This window comes from Ooceraea biroi, chromosome 5, assembly GCF_003672135.1.
Source record: "Ooceraea biroi isolate clonal line C1 chromosome 5, Obir_v5.4, whole genome shotgun sequence".
NCBI lineage: Eukaryota > Metazoa > Arthropoda > Insecta > Hymenoptera > Formicidae > Ooceraea > Ooceraea biroi.
Window position 1 is genome coordinate 6,084,671 of NC_039510.1, and position 21,081 is coordinate 6,105,751.

Below are 21,081 nucleotides of genomic sequence, written 5' to 3' on the forward strand. Positions count from 1 at the left end.
AATTTACAAGTCCAGTTAGAGAACAGGTGCGCGCATTCTGATGTGCGTACCAATGGTCGCGTGGTATGCTAAATATAATCCAGCACATGTATAATGTTAATGCGACAGGTCTCCCCATAGAATTCCCTGTATAACACTAATTAAGCCTAGAATCCTGGGCATACACAATTATATGATTCTTAAATGGAAACTTGGCGTGTGTAGTAATTTCGCGTCTCCAGTTTCTCGATTCCTATTACGCCGAGCTATGTCGGTCGCGCGCGAAGCGAGAATCACGCAATTCTCTTGCTTTCAGAATCATCGAAAAACGGGTCTCGGTAACTCAGTGAATCTCTACCATTTCACTGAAGGCCTTTCAAGCCTTTTACGTTGATCTCGTTCTCTCGCCAATTTTCATAATAATTATTTCTAGATTTCTAAGAAAAAAACACGCAATTTTTTTCTGTTGCTTTTAGAATAATCGAAAAACAGATCTCGGTAACTTAGTGAATCTCTACCATTTTTACTGAACATTTTTCAATCGACCTTTTACGTCGATCTCGTCAATTTTCGTGATAATTATTTCTAGATTTTTAACGAGTGCATCGATAGCCATTAATTTACGAATTTTCCCACTACAATCTTGCGAGCAAAGGATTTCCCGCAAGGCACGCTCAATAAAACAGTTGTGTATGTCACGGACACATACGTGTAAAGGAGTCTCTCTGCGGTGAGTCTCTCACGTCGTCTGTAACTTTCATGAACTCTTATAATAGTGCGATGAACTCGCCGCACACCGCTATACATCTCTTTCTCTCTCTCTCTCCATGGTACGGCAATAAGAATAATTGGAGATAAAAAAGACAGCACAGCATACAAGACGCAAAGGTCTTCGTTGCGTAAAATTGCAGGTCATTTGCAGTGTCCGCTATCAGGTACATCTACGGTTTACGTAACGCGTAAAATCGTCCAGACACTTCTCTGACGTAACATTAAAAAACAACACCTCTCAGACGTCCTTCATAAACACTTTAATTGTTGGCATGTTATACCAGGAGTAATTAAATTTTATTTTATTTTTCACTTTCAGTTTGAATGTACTTCAACTCAATTGTATCTGTCCGTGTATACGTGCCTGTCTGTACATTTCCCTCTATCTTGAACCTGTCTCTGCCTGATTAGCAAGTACTGACTGATTGTCGCGAAGACACTGACTACCGGTGTTTCTAATCACACCCGTCTTCATGTACTATTCCTCCTTACACTAGTGTTCTCTCAATATTCTTTTCAAATTTCGTCGATAACGTCATGAATATTGTAACATATTAGTTTATAACAATTCTATTTGTCGAGTTATGAGAATTGAATATCTTTTTCTATGTTATAGATTTCATGATGCCACCGTCGTGTGATCAACGTTAGCAGAGTCCTCGCAATGGCTTCGATATTGGGAGACGGAACGGGCCCCGGCAACGCCGGGCCCTCTCGATGCCTCTTGCTCCTGCAGAGGTCATTGGCGATTCAGTTAACCAGAGGACCACCCTCGCACGTTTCGAATGCTAATCAACGGGAGAGTCCGAAGGAACATCCAGCCGATGAAATGTGGATGTACGATAAAGGGTACAACTTGTTCCAGGTGAGGCTCCCACGTTTGCTCTTGCTTATTGTTGCCTTGTACGTTCGTCGGCGATGTCTTCTCGTTGCATTGTCGAGTGTGAGCTTTCTCGTGAGTTTGTTTCTCGTTAAGAAACAGAGAAGAGATTGATATTTCCGCAGCCATGTCGCGTTCGGAGATTACTCCGATTTACTCCGGTATCGGAAGCGTTCCGTTGGAGGTGAACGTTGGAGAAAAGACAACCGGCGCTGCAAGATCCCGCGTGCGGCCCTGCCGACGTGACTCTGTCTTTTACTTTATTCCTTCTCGCCGACGCACGAGTTCTTTACGGTAAAGCAAACGCTGATTGCCCGCACCGTTATTCCACAATGAGACAATGTGAATTATGAGTAATTTCACGAAAGTAAGCATAATCGAAAAGGCAGCAGGTTAAACGGCGGAAGCTCGTTCCTTCGTGGTTGCAATGCTGCAGCGACGTCGTCCGGCTTCTACGACGGTAAATCTCTCGTTTCATGTTCACAAATTCCTCTATGAATGGCGCGTCGAAAGGAGAGAAGGGCACAATGATGACACGCATGTCATATAAACGAAAATGCATTTCGCACTCATCACCTCCGCTCCATAACACCTAATAATTGCTGCATATCGTAATTGCAAGTGCATTTTAAAGTCACTCTTGAAAAAGTATTAATTCTCCCTCCCTCGTCATTGCTATTTTTTTATTTTATAATATATTTTATATTTTACAATATATTACAATATTGCTTTTAAATGAAATTTTAAGTATATTGCTTCAACTCCACCGTGACGTAACTCTTCAACTTTAATATGTTAGAATACGGTCTTAAATCTAGATCATTTTCCTGAATTCATTGTAGATTTTTAATTCGTCTTTTCTTTTCATGGTAGAAAAACGATGATGAAGGGGAACGGCGATACGGACCTGTTACCATGACAATCTTAGATTACTAAATAATGGGGTATTGTTCGATACGGGTTTTGATCCATAAAGCTGTTTACAAGATTTATCGAAGTCTTTCAGATATATGCGGCTTGTGTACGAGAAAAAGCAGCCGTTTTACGCTTCCTCGACGGCTCTCTCGCGGTGCCGTATTATTGACCGTCGTCGCGCTCGTTGTAACGTTTTTAAATCACTATTATTACGATACACCGATCGCGTATTGCCTCGGGGATGGTCGGTGCGCAGCCAATGATCCGACAGCGGACACTTTCCATTCGCGATTGGCCACAATTTTCGCCACGAGCACGCCACCGTGCCACACCATGTTAAGCTGAGCAAAAGCAGAGCCGATGGTTCATGTTGCTTCGGTTATTGGTATAATCGCACAATTAATATTAAAAGATCTTTACTTTTATCCTATGAGACGAGATATTGTGTCGCAAAAAAGTAGATTCGAGCCTTGCTGACATTTTTATCAAAAGTTTGTCAAACAATTTGTAAAAATAAATAACACAAAATTAAAAAATATAATTTTTTTAAATAAGTAATTAATATTTAAGAAAATCTTTAGAAATTAAAACAATGTAATTTATTATATTTCATCATGTTTTCTTGTGTATTTTCTGGCACAATTTAATACAATTTTAGCAAACTGAAATAATTTTATTATCGTAAAATATTCAATATCTCTGTTTGTTGCAGAGTTTCCTGGAAGCAAATTCGAAGTGTTGGTGGAACGCGGCTCTGGTGGACGCAACTCGGCAGCTCAGGTACAAGGGTCACGTGTCTCCAGGTGTGCTGATGGTTGGCGGACCACCGTGCGCCCTCGAGGTCTTGAGGGCGGCATGGGCGCGAAATGTTCTTCGACCACCCGCAGACCACTCGATCACCTGCCTCGGTATGTGTTTCCATATGAATTAATTCCTAGCATTGTAGAAATAATTTAACCTGACGCTGTGTTCTTAACCGTGTACTAAAAGTATGCAAATTTGTTTCATTTGGAAGTGAAATAACTCTAATTTTAATTAAAGATAAAGCAACCCCTATAAAAGGAAAAAAATATATATGTATAACATAATTTAATATTTAAAATTAAAAACTTCTGCATTCTTGTCGATTTTCATCCATTCTTTTATTTATGTCTCTATCATTGCGCGCTGTGTACGATCTGCAGAAACAGCTTCGCACATGGCTTATCGCGTAGCCCATTGCATTTCTGTTTCTCTACTATGTCGCCGCACATTATTTGTCTCTTTATTCCATGTTTAAAAACTTTTCGGTTGGCTGCGGTGTCTTCTTCCAGCTCCGCCATTTCTTTTCAATCTTATTGCTCCCTTTTATGCCCCACGCACGCTCGTATCTGTACACGCTTTTATCTCTACATACGCCTACGCTCCCGTGGCTACCTTGTATACTGGGGCTCATGCCAATGCATATCCACACCATGGCGTAGGAGTCCGACTTGTTATTACAATTCGCCGTATGGTGCGAAAACGAAGGGGAAATTTATTCGCATGATAAAGAACGCACGTACGGACTTTATCTTTGCGTAACAAAGCTACGCGCCGCGCGCTCAATATCGAAGGAATTATGTTCAACGATCCAAAGAATGATCGCTGCAGTATTCGAATCAATGATTTATCCTAGAATTAATTTTTCTAGAATTAACATTGTAACAATTAATGCGAATTAATTCTCCTCGAATGACGTCAATTAACTCGGCGAGAATTATCAAAGGGTGAATTATCGAGCGCCATTATCTGTTCTTCGTATCATCTGAAGAGGAGAATCGAGAATTTCGAAGTTACAGAACCGGGCCAAGAGGATCCCACGGTACCAGAGATGCGCTTACACGTTCACGTGTACAGACACACACACAGCAGCGAGCGAGCGAACAAGCAAAATGACAGAGAGCTGAGTTTATAACGAGCTATCTGTCTAATCCATCTACCCGTCGCAGTGTAAACGTTTCTAGGCCCATCGATGTGTGTCACGATATTTTCGAGTGGCAATTTCCTGTCGAGTGTCAGCTGGGTCTTGGCGACCGGCGGCCTCCTCGTAGATCGGCGATTACTACGCTGACGGTGGGGTCGGGACACGACATACTTCGTTAATACGTCGTTTCTTCCTGCCGTTCTCGCTGAAGCTTACGGATTCAATGTTGCTTACGGGCCTTTCCTCGCGTGAATGTGCGGGGGAGTCTGATTCGTTACTGTCATTCACACTCATAACTCGTCAACGTCAACGAATTCGTCAACGATTTGCGACTTTCTTCTTGGATTATGCTCTCTTGCATGATTCTAAAGGAAAGTGATAGACATATTCAAAATCGACATATAATGTATAAATATTTCTCATTTTTCGAAATTTAATAAATTGATGATCAGTCTTGATTAATTGAATAATTGAATTAATTGATTAATTAAATTAGGTCATCAACTAAGTAATTCGAGTCACGTCGCAGCGATGTAGCGATGTTTTGGAGAATTTTGCTTTTTGATTTTTGTAAAGATTCTCTATTCTGCTATAAAATTAATATACGTGAAGCTATTATACATTGTACTGTCATAAGTATTTAATTAGTTTGGCTCGATTCATCGCCATCTAAATGCGATTCGGATTAATATCGTTTACGCAATGCGATTAATGCTCCCTTGCGAAAGTGAAACGAGGCAGTTTAATGCGATCATAATTACAGGAAAAATTTAAGTTCAATGGCGACAAAGAGGAAAAGAGGGAGCATCTTTCCGAGTAAATCACCGCTTTAAATCGGCATTGCCAGGTACCGAATGTCAAGGGTCAGTAGCGCATCTCAAATGAACGAGTGAACGAATGAATGAACAGAGATCAATGAATAAACAGAGAGAGACTGCAACATTGAATAACGGATAATTGCATCGGCTTCTAAATTGACCTACGATTTACTTCGTGTATGCCCATAAACGCTCATGCGCGTGGGAAGATGAAAGGGAAAAAGGAAAAAAATGAGAGAAGAGAGATTTCATTAAAATCTCTTAAAGGATCTAAAAAAATAAATATTTAAAAAAATTAAATATTTAAAAAATTATATTTCTAGATAGCATTTTGAGCTCTTTAGAACTACAATTTCTCTCTCCCTCTCAAAAACAAAAAAGGGCGAAAAACAATTTTTGGTACATTGGTTCTTTGAAAATAAAATGCTTTAGAAAACTCAAAATGTGTTAAAACAAGGACTAATAATAATGCTGAAAACAATAGCGAAAGAAATGCATGAAGAAAATGCTCGCGGAGAACGGTGCCCTGATAAGAGTGCACGTTCTTTCATGATGAAGACACGAAGATCCCGGGGAATCCGTTCAATCGGCCGGTATAATGATGCGCCACGGGAAACGAGTGGAAAATTATACAGCGCCGAGGAGACCTAATGCGCTGCAACGTGCAACGCCGAGGAGAGAGCAAAGAACGTGATATTCTGGCCGCGAAAGGGAAAGGCTTCCCCCTTCGTTATCGAGAAGCATCGTGCAAAACTGCAGAATTTCAGCGATGACGCGATATACCGTACACCACCACGTGTGGCATTTACCTTTTTTTCTGTCCTGGGACATGGAAAGCTGATATGATACTTTCCCGATGGGTTCCCCGGGTGTTCCCGCGGTGCGCGAATCGTGCGCAGGTAACTCGGTACACTCCGCCAACAACGTTTCTATCACGGTAGTGCATCGCGTTGCACAGGAAAAAGTCTATATATATTGTATTTTTTTCAATATGCATGTACGTGAGTGCGCATGTACTTGTATGTGTGTACATATACATGATGTATTAACCATTATTTCCTCCATTACGAATATTTTTAAATCATGATGTTTCTTCTTTCACGAGAAGTTCAAGAATCAAAGAAAGGACAAAATTGATTTTCCTCAAGCGTGCTCTTTCCTCTGTGGTGTATAATATATAAATACATTTTGAACTGAACTCATCTGTGCGATGAGAATATACAGGGCACGATCTAGATTGCAAGGTATAACCTAAGAAATAGAAGAAAAAGAGAAAGAGGGAGTAAGAGAAAAATATATAGAGAAAGAGTAGATGGGGAAGCAGATGGGATGGGAGAGAGTAGGAGGCAGGAAGAGGCGGACAGGAGGAGAGAGTGAGGGAAAAAGGGAACGAGAAAGAGAGTGGGAGGAGGGGAGGAGGGTAAAAGTAGAAAATATGACAAGCGATATGCGTTCAAGGTGTCTAATGCGAAATACGTGTGCACGTGCACATGCACTCTTGATTGTTTCGCGTAGCGGAAACAGTTTGTGCACTTTAGCGAAATACGGCCACGTCGCGGCGGAGGAGCGTGCGAAGATCCGCTTCGTCGCGATTTCAACCGCAATTAAGTGAAGTGAAATCTTTCGCGCTTTCGAAACCATCTTATGTAGCCTAATAAATATCCGAAGACAATGCCACTGTCATGGTTCCCCGCGTTATCGCTTCTGCGTTATCAGTGAACGCATCAGCCACGTCCTTGAGAAATCGTACCGTAACCGATTTAAATCAAGTGATTCCCGCGTTGCAATTCGCGTGCGCTAAATCCGGAGTAAAACTGGCGCGCGAGTGGATAGACGTGGCGTCCGATAAAATCGAGCGTTTCATTTTTACGCCAGCCATACTTGTCAATGGTCACCATGAAAACGCGTCCGCCACGCAGTACGGTGTTCCCGAGAAATTCCCAAGAGCGATCGATAAAATTCCGCGACATCCCCGTACGCACGTGAAACGATCTCTTTTGCCTGTTACATCACGTATCGCGGTCGGTCTTAAATTCTGAAACTCTTGCAACAACTTTATCTTCATTCGCCAACGTATACCGAGATATCTCTTGCGCGACATTCCTCAGATAAGTACATACCATTCGGCATGTTATTATGTTGAAATATGCGGTTTTTAAAGCATATGCGAGAGCCGGGGGACTCGCAAAATACGTCTCTCCTGGAATTCTGATTTTATATACAAACAACATTTGTATCAATAATAATAACTATTTAGTTGTGTACACGCACAATATGGGTTCATTTCATCAAACATTGAGTTGAGCAAGAAGCTATAATATACAATATGTATCTTTCTTTTTTATTTTATAGCATAATTGGCATGAGTCTCAAAAGTAATAAAGCAACTTCATAATGAGCCTAAAATGCAAAAAACATTTTGGCGAAAGAAAACGGATTGTCCCGGTTGCCACGTCTGGCGATTTTTACATGGGAAAGTAGGGCAGGAAAAGGGACAAGGAGGTAGAGCCTTAGGGAAGGGGGAAAAATTAAGTAAATGTTGATATCTAAAAATATTATCCGCAATCTAAAGTTTTTAAATAAATATCTGATATTTACATAAGACTTAAAGAAACTTGCTCCTAACTGTTTCACAGTACGAGCGTAAGGAATCACGTACGCTGTGGGATACAAAGAAATTTCATTATGATGCTGCACGAAACCGCTCGTGATACACAACGAGATACGCGGAATCATCAACGTCGCTTCGGTGGTCGCTTTGTTCGGCCAGGTAATTTGTAACGACAATGTCTTAGGTGCGACTTGCCGCAAGCGTGACATAATTACAAAGGCGTGTACCGCCTGTCACTGTAGAAACAACGAAAGGCGCGGTACTGCATTCGTAAAATGCTGGGGACTCTGCGAGCGAGTCGCATTGGTTCCATATATCAATTAATCAAGAAAGGGCAATAATCTGCGAATGCACCTTTATGGCGTGATTGATAACGGATCACCATCGCCTGCTATTTCGCGCTCGCGCATGATTGAAGCTGATACTTTCAAACTCTGAGAAGTAAAAACTATTTATCAAAGTGTAAATTCGTAACATGTAGTAATTTGTTAGATCCTCTGAGGAATGATCTTTTTGCGAATCTTTGTCGTAAAACAATTTTTTCTTTCACCGACACTAACTTTAGTATCAAACATATGATTTCTTGCAATTCATTATTCGTGGATTTAAGTTTAAATTGCATTTCAATTTAACTCGAAGAATTATTTAAAGACAAATAAGGACACGATCAAATGAGATCACGAAATAATTGCTTTTCTCTCTCATTAATTGTTTCTCACCAAAATTATTCTTCGATATTTACCGTCGTAATTACAGTATCTGATCTCACGGTTAGTGAATTTTATCGCTAGCAGACCATCATGACATTTCACCTGTGCTCCGGTGGCCTTGATAGCGAACAACCACATTTATGGTAATTATGCATTGTAGAGGAGGCAGCTCCTGCGACCTTGGCCTTGACACATGTTGTGTTGTGCATATGATAATTCTGGACAACGAAAAAGTCACACTCGTTTTCTATTAAAAAGTTATTAATGAAATACAACGAATTAACAAAATTAAACTAAATGCAGGACCCTAGGAGGTAATAATATTGTGCTATGACATAAAATAAAAAAGATAAGTAATAATAAAAGTATATATATTAAAAATAAAAATATTTGATTATACAATAATACACTTCTTATTTTACATTGTTCTTATGATATTTATATTATCTTTTTACGAGTATTGGTATTTATTTGTTTAATTAAAAATAGATTTCGTATCACCAGTTGATAGCCTCTACGGCTATCTACAGCACCCTACAGCAATAATTCAATTCTCACATAAGAGAAGAATACTTGACCGCAATTGGTATCGCGTCAAATGCGATGACACAATAGAATGGCAATCTCTTTATGCATCTTGCGACATGATTACCACTGTAATGACTACTGCGTATTGTCTTTGATAATGTATGCGCTCGCGCATTTGCCTATACGCAAAAACATTGAATGCATTTACCTTGCGTGTGCACGATGTCACTATTTTTAGATAAGAAAAAATTTAGGAAAGTGTTGCTTCAAATGGAGCAACGAGATAGGGGTTTCAGTAGAAGTATCATTAGCTACTTTATAGATATCATTCCAGAATTTTATGTCTGTAAAAATTATTTTTCTCTCTTATGTCGTTCTTACATTTTTGTTACTTTTAAGCTAAATTTAGATTAGAGTTAGAAAGTTCGTCTGGAGTAGTAATACAGGGAAGGAGGCAAAGCCTCTCTCCCGCTTGCATTCACTTTATTTCTTAATTCATGAGCAATTGCTGTATAAGCAATTACATTTATATATGAGAAACGTACAAGGGCAGATTGAAACAAGTTCACACGTTCACTACCGTGACCATCATTGATCGTTACACCATTGATGTAGTAATGATTCATCATCAGATGGAAAGACATCACAGACCAAATGTTTTTTTATATTTGACAAGAGAGAGATTATTTGTCTTTATAGAAGTAAAATGTCAAATAGTCACTATCACACAATTTTGCAGATATTTGCGATATTTTTGTAATGTGATTAAGAACACGCTTCCAAGCTTTCCTGAGAAAGTTTTATTTAAATCAGCAATTAAACGTGCAAATATACTACGCGTTGTCCACTATATGTCGCCATTCAATATTCGCGTAGGATTATTGGAATTCGCAACCAATGACACTACATGCAAGCCGTGGGCATGTGCGTGGTATAAAACGCGCATTACGAAAAATTATGTCCTGCAAAAACCAGGGCTTTATTCTTATGACTTGTTAATGTTAAAAACTTGCGCGTTTATCGCATGTAAATGTAGCAGTACTAAATGTTTCAGTTTTCTCTATTTCTGTCATATAAATTTGTATAATATAATAATAATCGCATTGTATGATATGATATACAAATATTCAACTAAGACTCATATATAAGTGACTCGTAGATAAGTGAGTGGATAAATAAAAAATATTTAACTTGCTTAGCCTACCATGTTGCAACGAGTCGAGGCACAATTTTTTTAAATTGGAAGATTTATTATATTTACGACAATATGCAGTAATTCAGGCTATTGTAGACATGCGCGTGTCTCAAAGAAGACTTGTGTTCCTTACGTAACTGCACTCGCATTCGGCACACAGATAACAAAACGTTCGATTAGTGACTCGACGGAGTTATTGACTGCTGACAGGAACACATAAACTCGGCAGGAATGAACTAGATCTAGTCGTTCGAAAATGCCACCAGTCAACCACACCTTGTCCAGGAAGATTTCTTCGTTACAACATTTCATTTCTCTTATATGCGCCTGAAAAATTCACTTTATTTGCGCAAACCAGTAGACTAAAATCTCCAAGTTTATTTAATCTTCTGGATAAACGTGCCATTTAGAGGACGAGAGAGGTGGTTTCTGCGGTGCTATCAACGCCTCGAAGCATATAATCAACGATATCTAATACATGACTGATCCAACGTACGACTTCCGTATTTACTCTCGAACGACCCTGACGTAATCCGGGCAAAAGAGGCCGATGTAAGAGAAGTGAGCAAATGGCAAATGGAATGAATCGCGAGATCGAGACGAGCGAAACCGGAGGTACGAGGCGGCATTCCAAGGATCTACATATAATCAGCGACCTCGTTGCCGTCGTAAGAGAAGTCGGCGACTCGCGCGGTAGTTCACGGAGAACGTACGCGACTCTCAAAGGTCGTCTCTCGGCGAGGAGGTGATTCCTCGCGCGGCGAATGGTCTTTGCCGTTTCCCATGAGCTGTACCACCGTAAAAGCGACGGAGATCGGTCGAGCAACCAACCAGCCGGCCAACACGATGGATCACAGCGATAAGGATATATGCACTGTGCTCTGCAGCGTGTACGGTACCACACACCGGAAGCGATCCCACCATGCGTTTCGAGGAACGGTCGTACGAGAAGTATCAGCCGTCTCTCGCTTCGATAGAAGCGGCAGCTTCTATCCCCGTTGTCTTTCCTCCTGCGCGAGCTCTCCTCTTTGCATCGCTATTACCTGCCGCTGCGATGCTGATATTCGTCGATATTTTCGCGTGGGCCGGATCCAGCCGACCCGAATGCCAGCTGAACGTCTACCTTTTACTTCGAACAAGCGGCTGCGTGGGCAGCAGCAGCAGCGCGAAGTGGTATTATAATAAAATCCCATGGAATGATAGAAAGGTGCAGGCTGCTGCTAATAATAGCCTTTTGCAGGGTCGCCGCAGGTCGGCAGGTGTGCTTGACTTCATGGCGTTATCTGACATTCTACGGTGCGCGAATCTCGCATCGACTCCGCGCGATTTCGTGACGCGGTGCATCGCGAAGTCGAACGCCCGCGCCGTTTCGAAAGTGGCATTATAAAGGTCCGTTTATATACTTATCCGTACCGTATACGTACCGTTCCGGCACGGTGAGATGCAGCTTTTTCACATGCCCGCAGCACATTGTACCGTTCCGACAAGAACGCGATTCTTTCTGTACATTAGGATCGCAATATTCGCGTCAGGTTTGACAAATTTTGCATTTATCGGTGTAACAAGTTGAAATAAAAAAACGAAGCCGCACGAATCAGCATTGATCATAAAATCGACTGATGTATTTGTCATATTGTACTTGTTTTACAGCTGATATTATGATCTACAGAAAAAGTGGATCACTCTTCTATTTAGATGTTAGATAGCCGACACTGACTTTTAATTCTTATGAGAATTATTTGAAATTCATTGATTCTTCATCCTGCTTTCTCTAATGGGACTAACATCGTGCCGATTAACTTCTCGCGAATTCAGAAAGTGCACGCTAATAATGTGTGCAAGATAACGCGCGCTCTCGCGCGCAAGATACGAGACGAAGTTCTCTCGAGCAGCACCAACCGTACCAGTAAGCATCCACGCTCCAGAAACCAACGGGTATCAGGTTCCACGATCTCGCTGGCTTCTCGCTCTGATATCAGTCTTTCCGCTGGTCGTCGTCAACAAAGCTCCTTGAGGATTGTGCAATCCGCACGGTACACGACTGGTTCTCTTTGCATTTCGCACTACAATGACGTAAATCATGTTCTTTTTTCATACCGCGCTTACTGCCTCGTTCGTTCACTCGTTCGCAGGATAAGATCTTGCTCACGCGCAAGATTGAAACCGAAACTGGCCCGTCCTATACGTAAGCATTAGATTACCGCTTGCTTCTAGTCGCGACATGAAAAATATTGAATTGACGATCATGTCAGAGGCAGAGAGAGCACGAAATGGAAGACAATAACGAGCATGGGATCGAAGCAGGTGCAGATAAAAATTTTGTTTAATCGCGATGCACCTGACAATGCAACATAAAACGGGTAATGAGATCATGACAAATGGTAGAAACGAACATCTCGAGTGAACAATGATATACTTGATTCCATTAACTAAGCTACGCAAATGGATCCCGGATGAACATCTCGAGCGTGAGAATAATTACGCTCTGAGTTTGAGAGATAGATAGTCGAAGCTTAAATGGGCACCTTCGCATTCAGTAAGCATCGAGCGTGAGAATGATGTTTAAGTTGAAAGTGGAAGCATCGCGTCGGGGCCGTGTGCCTCCTTTTGTGTATGACCTCGCTTCATGATGAAACATGCACAGCAGAGAGTACCAAGCAGAGATGGACGTCGCGACTTTATCGCTACAGAGACGGACATCCTGTCAACGAAAAGTTGAAAGAATGAAAGCAACCAGGGAGAGAGACGACCAGGAAGGTGGATTTATTCGACTTATTTGCGACAATTGTTTAACGGGAGCACCGGCGTTTTCTATAATACGCTGCCGTTCTACACGCGTAATTGGCGACCCTAGCTCTTTCCTGTCTCATCCGCAAATAACAAAGACGCAGGCGTGCGGAGAAATTGCAGAGAATCTGCTTCACTGTGTAGATGCAGATCCGCAGAAATTGCACGAGCTGTAAATAAAATCATCCTTCAATTCGCTGAAACTTTTAATCACGCGCAACACGCAACAAGCAAATGACTTCACTTATTTCGTTTCAAGTACTTGAATCATCGCAAGGCTAAATTTATTCGCTAACATAATCCATAGCGATTATGCAGTTAAATATCAACGTCTTGTTTCGCAGGTGACATAGAGGACTGTCTGGTGGCTCCGGTCTCGCAAGGGCAGTTCACGCCATTGCCGGAGGCTCTGTGCTGGGCCATCCTCGAGCTGACATCGCAGAGGCAGGCGGCGACTCTTGATACCCTGAGATCAGCCCTGAGGAACGCCTTCCCGGCCATGCAGAGGCCCAGTCGCGAACTCGTTTACGACGCACTGGCGAAGCTTATGCAGGAACGTAAAATCTATCACACGTCCCAAGGTTACTTCGTCGTGACGCCGGAGACGAAAAGGCTCAGGCGCGATTCCGGTAGCTCCAGGCGGTGTTCCAGGGACGTGAACGGATCCCGGGGTCAGGGTAGCATGTTGATGAGCAACGACGAGGCAGTGGCACTCGTGCATGGTGAAATGCTCACGCTGCGCGACGGTGATGTCACGCATCAGGCTGTACAAACAAACTTGGCGGACGTTATTTGCGGAGGTAAGGGACAAGTTCCATTAGCGGATTATTTTTCCCGATGTAATCTCAGTCGTTCTCCCGACGAGGTCCACCAGATATCCAGATTAACATTCATGCGCACGTCCAAGCGTGCTAAATCGCGTGATAATTTTTGAAATACTTTCTCAGATGATCGCAGAGATGGTGGATACGTGAAGTGTTTCGAAATAGATAGGCTGCAATTATTAATCTGCAAGAGCATAGATATATGTACGTTATGCGAAACCGTCATACGGAAATTATCGGTGCAAGGAGTTAATGTAAAAATATCAACGACATTTGTTACATACGAAAGAAGGGTGACGACTGGCGATTAAGCATTTCGTCTTCATTCAGTAGTAGAGTTCCGTGAGCTTCTCTCTGCACCTTATTAGTGTCGCGATATATCCCGTTGTTTCCCGCGGTGTGCAAGGCTTATTCGCGCGGAGAGAAAGTTCCCTGTAACCATGTTTCGTGTCGAATCGCCGTCCTGTGATATCAATCGCGATTGTTAATTTATAACGCATTGCACCCAATCAATTTAACCCGTTAGCGCCGTTCCGACGACGTAGCGTGAATGTACATTATCCAAGATTCAATATCTCAGATAAACATTAAGTACAACGTGAAGAGATTGCTACAAAAGTTATTCCGAGTAACGAGAATGCGATTATCTAGTATCGCGGAGAATTGATAAATGTTGCAAGGAGGAAGAGAGACCAAATTAACAGGATATGAAGTGTCAAAATAGCGATTGGTAGCGCTCATAAGGTCTTGCATAATTTTCACAACGATAATATATCGCCGATGTACAAAGGCGAGCTAATAAACGATGGAAATAAAAACAAGTAAATTGAGTTTATTTCTGTAGATCGTGAGAAATGATGTATAGGAAGCTCATAAACTCGCGAATAGTTCGCTCGTTCGTCGGGTCTATCCGCAGACCAGTCGGCCTAGACAAACTCGTTCGACACGTGTTCAGGAAACGTCCCGATTCTGTCCAAGAGGGTAGCAGTCTTCGCTTGCTATTCCCTCTCCTGCGAAGTCTTTTTCTTTTCGCACACGACTCGACAGACGGGTCCGGAGAGCATTTATGTTGTTGTCGGCCTTGGTAGACACGCGTGCCTCGACTATCAAAAAATCGTTCGCAACCCCGAACAATCAGCACTCATTTTATGTTATTTTTGTTAATTTTGCTTTTTAACCGTGTTTAAAAAAACGATGGCAAACAATGCACTGCGCACGCATTTACATAATAATTTCTGATCTTCCTATTGCCAACGAATATTGTTTAAGAAGTGTTACATGTCAAGTAAATTATTCTAATTATGTAAAATGAAAAATCTCAAAGATGCGAAAAACGTGATAAATCGCGACTACATGGAATAACTTTTATTATTATTTAAATAAAGAAGTTACTAAAGTCTCAATGGAAATTACAAATGCTACCCAATAATATTGCCATTTTGATTGTCAATTGTTTGCGATATACAAGTTGGCAAAAATAGAATTACTCGGTTGGATAAATGAACGGTTTTAATAAAAATAGATTAGTAGATCTTGATATTATCGCAATCGATATTAGTACTACTGATCACGATATTCTTTTACCGTTACATATAGCATCGACGTCATACGGAGTATAACGGAAAGGATTACACGTATGTAATCTTCCTACTTTTCTCTTACTGGTTTCTCGGTCGATTCTCACGCTCATAATCCATTCGTTGTCGTATGATCAAACGTGGTACGTTGATGAAGCAGCATGTGTGCCGTGAATATCGTATGTACCGAAATAAAGCTTTCAGGAATAAAAATATCTTTATTTTTATCTTCTTTTATGTTCTTTTAAGAATACAATTGTAGTAACAAGTGCAACTTGATCATAGAATATAATCTTTTTAGACAAGACAATGTCGTTTTCTGCTAATTAACGGAGATTTATTTTTTATGAGTTAATGTTACGTATAATAATATAATAATAATACTTTCATAATGACGATAACACAAATAATAAGTAATAAAAATAAATAATAAAAATGCTGCTACGCGGTGGAAATAATTCTGATTGTCTCTTGCGCAGGAAATCCCAATGACAAAGTCCTGTTCGCCAGATGTCGATCGATGCCCGGTCGACTCGAGAGGCGACATTCCCTGCGACTTTGGGGTTCGGCTAGACGTCTGCACAGAAGTGGCAGTTCGCGATCCTTGCCGCGAAGACCCGAAAGGAGTGACACTTCCTCCAGTGCAGAATACGCCAGCACGGACAGCACGCCTCACAGTCCAACTAGTGAGTCTGATTGGGGAAGGGATTGCGTGGTGATGGGTGACCGCTTGATGGGATAGAGACAGGATTTTGCAAAGAAGCTTTATATTTCCTAATGTTTGCAAAAATAGATGCAAAATATGCTCTTTAAACAGCTGTTATTCATAAACTATATTTTCTTTATACTCTAACAAGCTGCTTTACTAATATTAATAAAATTGCGAAATTATATATATATATATATATATATATATATATATATAATATATATATTATACTAATACTAATACTCAAATCAAAATGCTTCTTCGTCACCTTGTAGCTAGCGAGCCCTTCCTCAATCCTCAATATCTTTAATCAAAGCGCAACAAATCCAATTTCGTTTCTCAAGGTTTTTCTGGGATCGTTTCAGAGAAGATAGGCCTACTCTCCAGGCTCTTTCGACGGAGTACACATAGGAAGGGCGCACCGTTAATGGGCACTTTTAGTGCTCAATATCCCCCTACCGAGTGGTTTAATCCGCGCGTTGTGCACTTGCACAGCGTTGCCACGCAAACAAGGGCCGCTAGCCCTTCGGTAAGTTGTGCATATGGCAAATATCTCCCCATTGAGATTTGATGAAATGAAACCTCTTCACAGTGTATCCTAGCACTGTGAAGCTAATTAACCAATTGTCTCTGCTCTAACAATTAAGAAAAGAAATTAAAGTAGTACCATCCTTAAATTGTTATTACCAAATCAAATTTATTTAAACAATTAAAATGATTGAATTGGAATAGAGTTAAATAGAGCGAATAGTCATAAAGATTCGGACAATATCAGATTGAATAACTTTCTGTTCAGATGATAGAAGGCCTAAATCAGTCGCAGACCAGTTTCCAAGTATGGGATGACTCGAGCTCGGTGCGATCAGCTACTCTGCCAAGGCGACATCGGCGCCAAGCCAGCGGTGACTCCTCGAGCTTGTTGGCTAACTCGACGCCAAGGAGTTCTCGAAGACATCGGTCACCGTGCTCCACGCTGCCGAGATCCAAATGCTCCAGTCTGAGCAGATGCACGTCCAGAGCGTCCGTTTTACCGTCCAATACCACCACAAATCAGGATACCTATCAAACGCGTAGCCAAGCGCAAACCGACAAAAATTCAAGCAATTCCTCACCTAGTAGGAGTGGTGGCAGCTCAGGCTCAGTTAGGACAATGAACGCGAGTCCAGCTAAGACGATCACTCTCGGCAGAACAAATGCCAGGCAATCCAACTCGAGAAGGCCGAGTCACGATTTCAGCAATAGTGGGACTAAGTCGGCCAACAGTTCTCCGCAGCACAAGGTGGATTTCAACTACATTATAGATATTTAATCAAACGTTATTATTTTTATTTAATAAAACAAAACACTCTTACGTACCTGTTATTTAAGAAGTATGCAATATTGAAAAATCTTGTTGTTGAAAGAATCGCAATATTGTGTGAAATTTTATTCCTCTCAGATAACATTTATAGATAATATTAATAAACAATTTTTATTTCCTAATTTTTTCTTTCTTTTAATTCTCTTAATCTTCTTGTCATGTCTGAACGAAAGAACTTTCACTATCTCAAGGTACTACAAAAAACGTCGTCGGGTCACTCCAGTGGCAAGTCCGTGTCCAGCACTAAGCTAAGCTGCTCCCCACTGAAGACAGCCACGCTATCGGCGAAATCATCGCCGCTTAAGGTCGTTCAGCAAGGCTCGCTGACGCCTCTGCAAGAAGCTCAGAACTCGATAACGCTTCAGGTATCGACTAATCTGAGCCCGGCATCGCAGGAACAACGGACAATACAGAACAGCGTGACGCTGGCCTCCAATACGACTAGCACGACGACCATATCTGGCTCGGCCGGCACAAAAATCTACGTCCAGCAGAACAATTCGCCCATGAGGTCCGTGATCACTTTCGAGAATGGCATGGTGAAGACTAAAATTGCCGAAAAGGAGATGATCGATTGCAAGGAGAAACAGGAAAGGGAACTGGTAACCGAGAAAGCCTACAAGACCCGGATGGATGACGAGAAGCTCTTCAAGTCGAAGCTCGACGAGAAGTTGAACAAGCCAGTCAAGCCTGAACGCCCGTCGTCCTTGTACGCGCCGAAGGAGCCAAAAGCGAGCCATATATTGTCGGAATCCGACAAGGAAAACAAGCCGAAAGTCGAGGAGGAGGTGTCGAATAAGCTAAAACTGACAAACCGTTTGAACAACAGTCAGGCTCATCTGATCGACGGTTCCACCAATAACGTCGACAAGAACGCGCTGGTGCACGAGGCCGCCACGTCATTGTCTATCACGAAGAACACCAACGACGCGATGAACAACTCGCGCAAGCTCAGCCTGTCGCTCAGCAAGGATGCGCTGAGCTACCGAAACCTGTTGCACCCCGACTCGAAGAACAACATCGCCTCAAATCCGCCGTCGCCCACGAAGTCGTACGACGGCTTTGGCGGCTCCTTCAACGACGTCTACATCGAGAATTTGGAAACGACGAAGCAACAACGAGCACCTCAGGGCTCTGAGCCCAACTTGGACAAAACGGTGAGCCGAGGCTCGGACCTGCATTCCTATCCTAGTCTCAGCGATATGCAAGTGCAATTCACCAGCCTGGCGGCGCAGAAAATCTTGAAGGGTTGTCCGATCAACAGCGTGGACACTCTCGTCGAGGTGAACATGGCAGCCGCCGATAAGCCAAACAATTACGACGTTACGGTCCACACGGATTTTGGCCTCGTTTGAGATCCGTCATTCCATCCCGTAAACCATTAATTCCATCATTATCCATCCAAGCGCAGGCAAGAAGCTTCCATTGATTTCTTATCCGAGTCTCCTACCCAAATATCAATCAATCGTATCCGCTGAAAACAATTAATTAACTTGTCTCGAGACGTCGAAGAAACGCCAGCAAATCTTGCTTCTTGTATGTACGACAGAAAGCTTATTCCCTTTTAGTGGAAGAGTCGCATACATGTAAGTCTAGCGTATAAGAATACTACGTTGCGTAGAACACGCGCGGCGTAACAGTTACCAGTGATCCGTCGCTCATTACATTCCTTCCCTGTGTCTTTTAACGAACATCCATGTAACATTCTCTATGCCAATCCCGCAATATCAGGACAAAAGGAATTGTTGAGAAATTCACGAAGCACGCAAAAAGAGAACCACCGGCTTGCTGAATAAAACGCTCTTTTTCTTTCCAAGAAAGACGTGTTACCTCCTCGTATCTTGTAACAGTTAACTCCAAAGATAACACGAAATTGCGCTGTTCGGTGACTCAGGCATGTATTGAATTTTTTCCAAATTTTGAGACACACACGTATACACGCATGATGGGTGCGCATATCACGTAACAACGACAGTTTTGCATCGCTTTACTCAGGCTAAAGCGATTTGTCAAAGCGATATCTCACGTACAACACGTCTCGTTACGTGTTACACGCGACCCGAGACAGGAGAAGGAAGAGAAACGCGTGCAAGAGCTGAAAATTGTGCCGAATTAAAACACTGCCATTTTTACATATGATTGATATATATATATATATATATATATATATATATTTTTTTTATATTAACTCTCTCTTTTTTGCGTCGTCACAATAGTGAGGTATACAAAACTTATATAAAACGATGCATGTTCCCTGAACGTAAGTATATTGTAACGAAAACGCCTTTTGTCAACGTCGTAAATATAATGTAGAAAGGATCAAGAATGATTATGCGGCTTTCGCTACGCTACGCGGTGCAGATTGGATATCAAACACACGTACACACACCAACAAATAATTACACAGAGTGCATAGGAAGGCGTTTAACTCTTGGAACGCAGTCGGTACCATTCGCAATTAGTGCAATCGTAGATCCATAAGTGCCAAAACTTATCGTAGTACTTAACACAATCGCCTTAATATAATAATTTCGTTCATACATCAGCGATTTCGCAGACGCAACAAACCACGAAAAGAAAGTAGTATTGAACATTAATCGTACGTAAGGCCGTAATCCTACAAAACGTTAGGCAATTGGACGAGTGCGATAGTGGAGAAGAAAAATGAAGAAAGACGCGTTCGCTTTGTATATTACATACTTTGTATCCTCGATTAACCGAACGGTGATGGATTTACGATCGTCCACCTAGCTAGATAGTATTGCATCACGGGTCATCTCTTACTGTATGAGCTGCAAATCATATGGCTGAGATTTTTATTTGGATTATCTCAAAATATATTATTGACTGTGCAAAATATTTTATTTTTACTGATGCATTTTTCAAGATATTTGACAATAACAATCCTTCTGTTACTGATGTAACAATTACTATAATTATTGCAATTGTTATTTGTATCATTATAATACAAAATTATAACACAAAATATATGGGATGCATCCTTGCAACTTGCTCGGGATATTAATTTCATTATATTGCAAAAATATGATCAATTTAAAGTTAAAATGATTTCGAGTATTAAAATTAAATATTTAAAGAAAAGCATGTAAAATTGAAATGTCTTAAAATAAGGAAATTGCATTTCCTCGAAAAGTTGGCATTTCTAAACGGTGGAATGTTCGCGAATTCTCGCCTCGTATTTGTTATCAAAACTAACTTGTCTAGACTATTATTATATATAATCTTACGAATTATAACAACGAGAATATATGGATAATAAAAAACTAAAAAAACGCAGCCATTTAGTTGTTCCATCAATACGTGTGCATACATTATACACAATTTTTACTAGGTGGAAATTTCGAAGCTTTTCCAATTGCAATTGCGCCATTCGGTTCATAAATTCTGAGACTGATTTTTATGGCCATTCTGGTAGCTCCATGTAATCATTTTCGTCTGAACCGTGTTTTCA

The 21,081-nt window shown here is 41.3% G+C and overlaps 1 protein-coding gene across 2 annotated transcripts in view; it reads left to right on the plus strand.

The window, feature by feature from the left end:
* Nucleotides 1-20,906, plus strand: part of LOC105287271 — a 41,989-nt gene extending 21,083 nt beyond the window's left edge. The window contains exons 2-8 of one of the 2 annotated variants that reach the window (XM_011352797.3): nt 1,367-1,615; nt 3,258-3,453; nt 13,484-13,939; nt 16,020-16,226; nt 16,594-16,778; nt 17,046-17,528; nt 17,801-20,906. In XM_011352797.3, coding sequence (XP_011351099.1) covers nt 1,415-1,615; nt 3,258-3,453; nt 13,484-13,939; nt 16,020-16,226; nt 16,594-16,778; nt 17,046-17,528; nt 17,801-18,964 — 2,892 coding nt within the window. In that variant the 5' untranslated portion in view covers nt 1,367-1,414 and the 3' untranslated portion in view covers nt 18,965-20,906. The remainder of the gene's footprint in view (nt 1-1,366; nt 1,616-3,257; nt 3,454-13,483; nt 13,940-16,019; nt 16,227-16,593; nt 16,779-17,045; nt 17,529-17,800) is intronic. The other variant, XM_011352808.3, reaches the window with a different exon arrangement.
* Nucleotides 20,907-21,081: the final 175 nt, after the last annotated feature.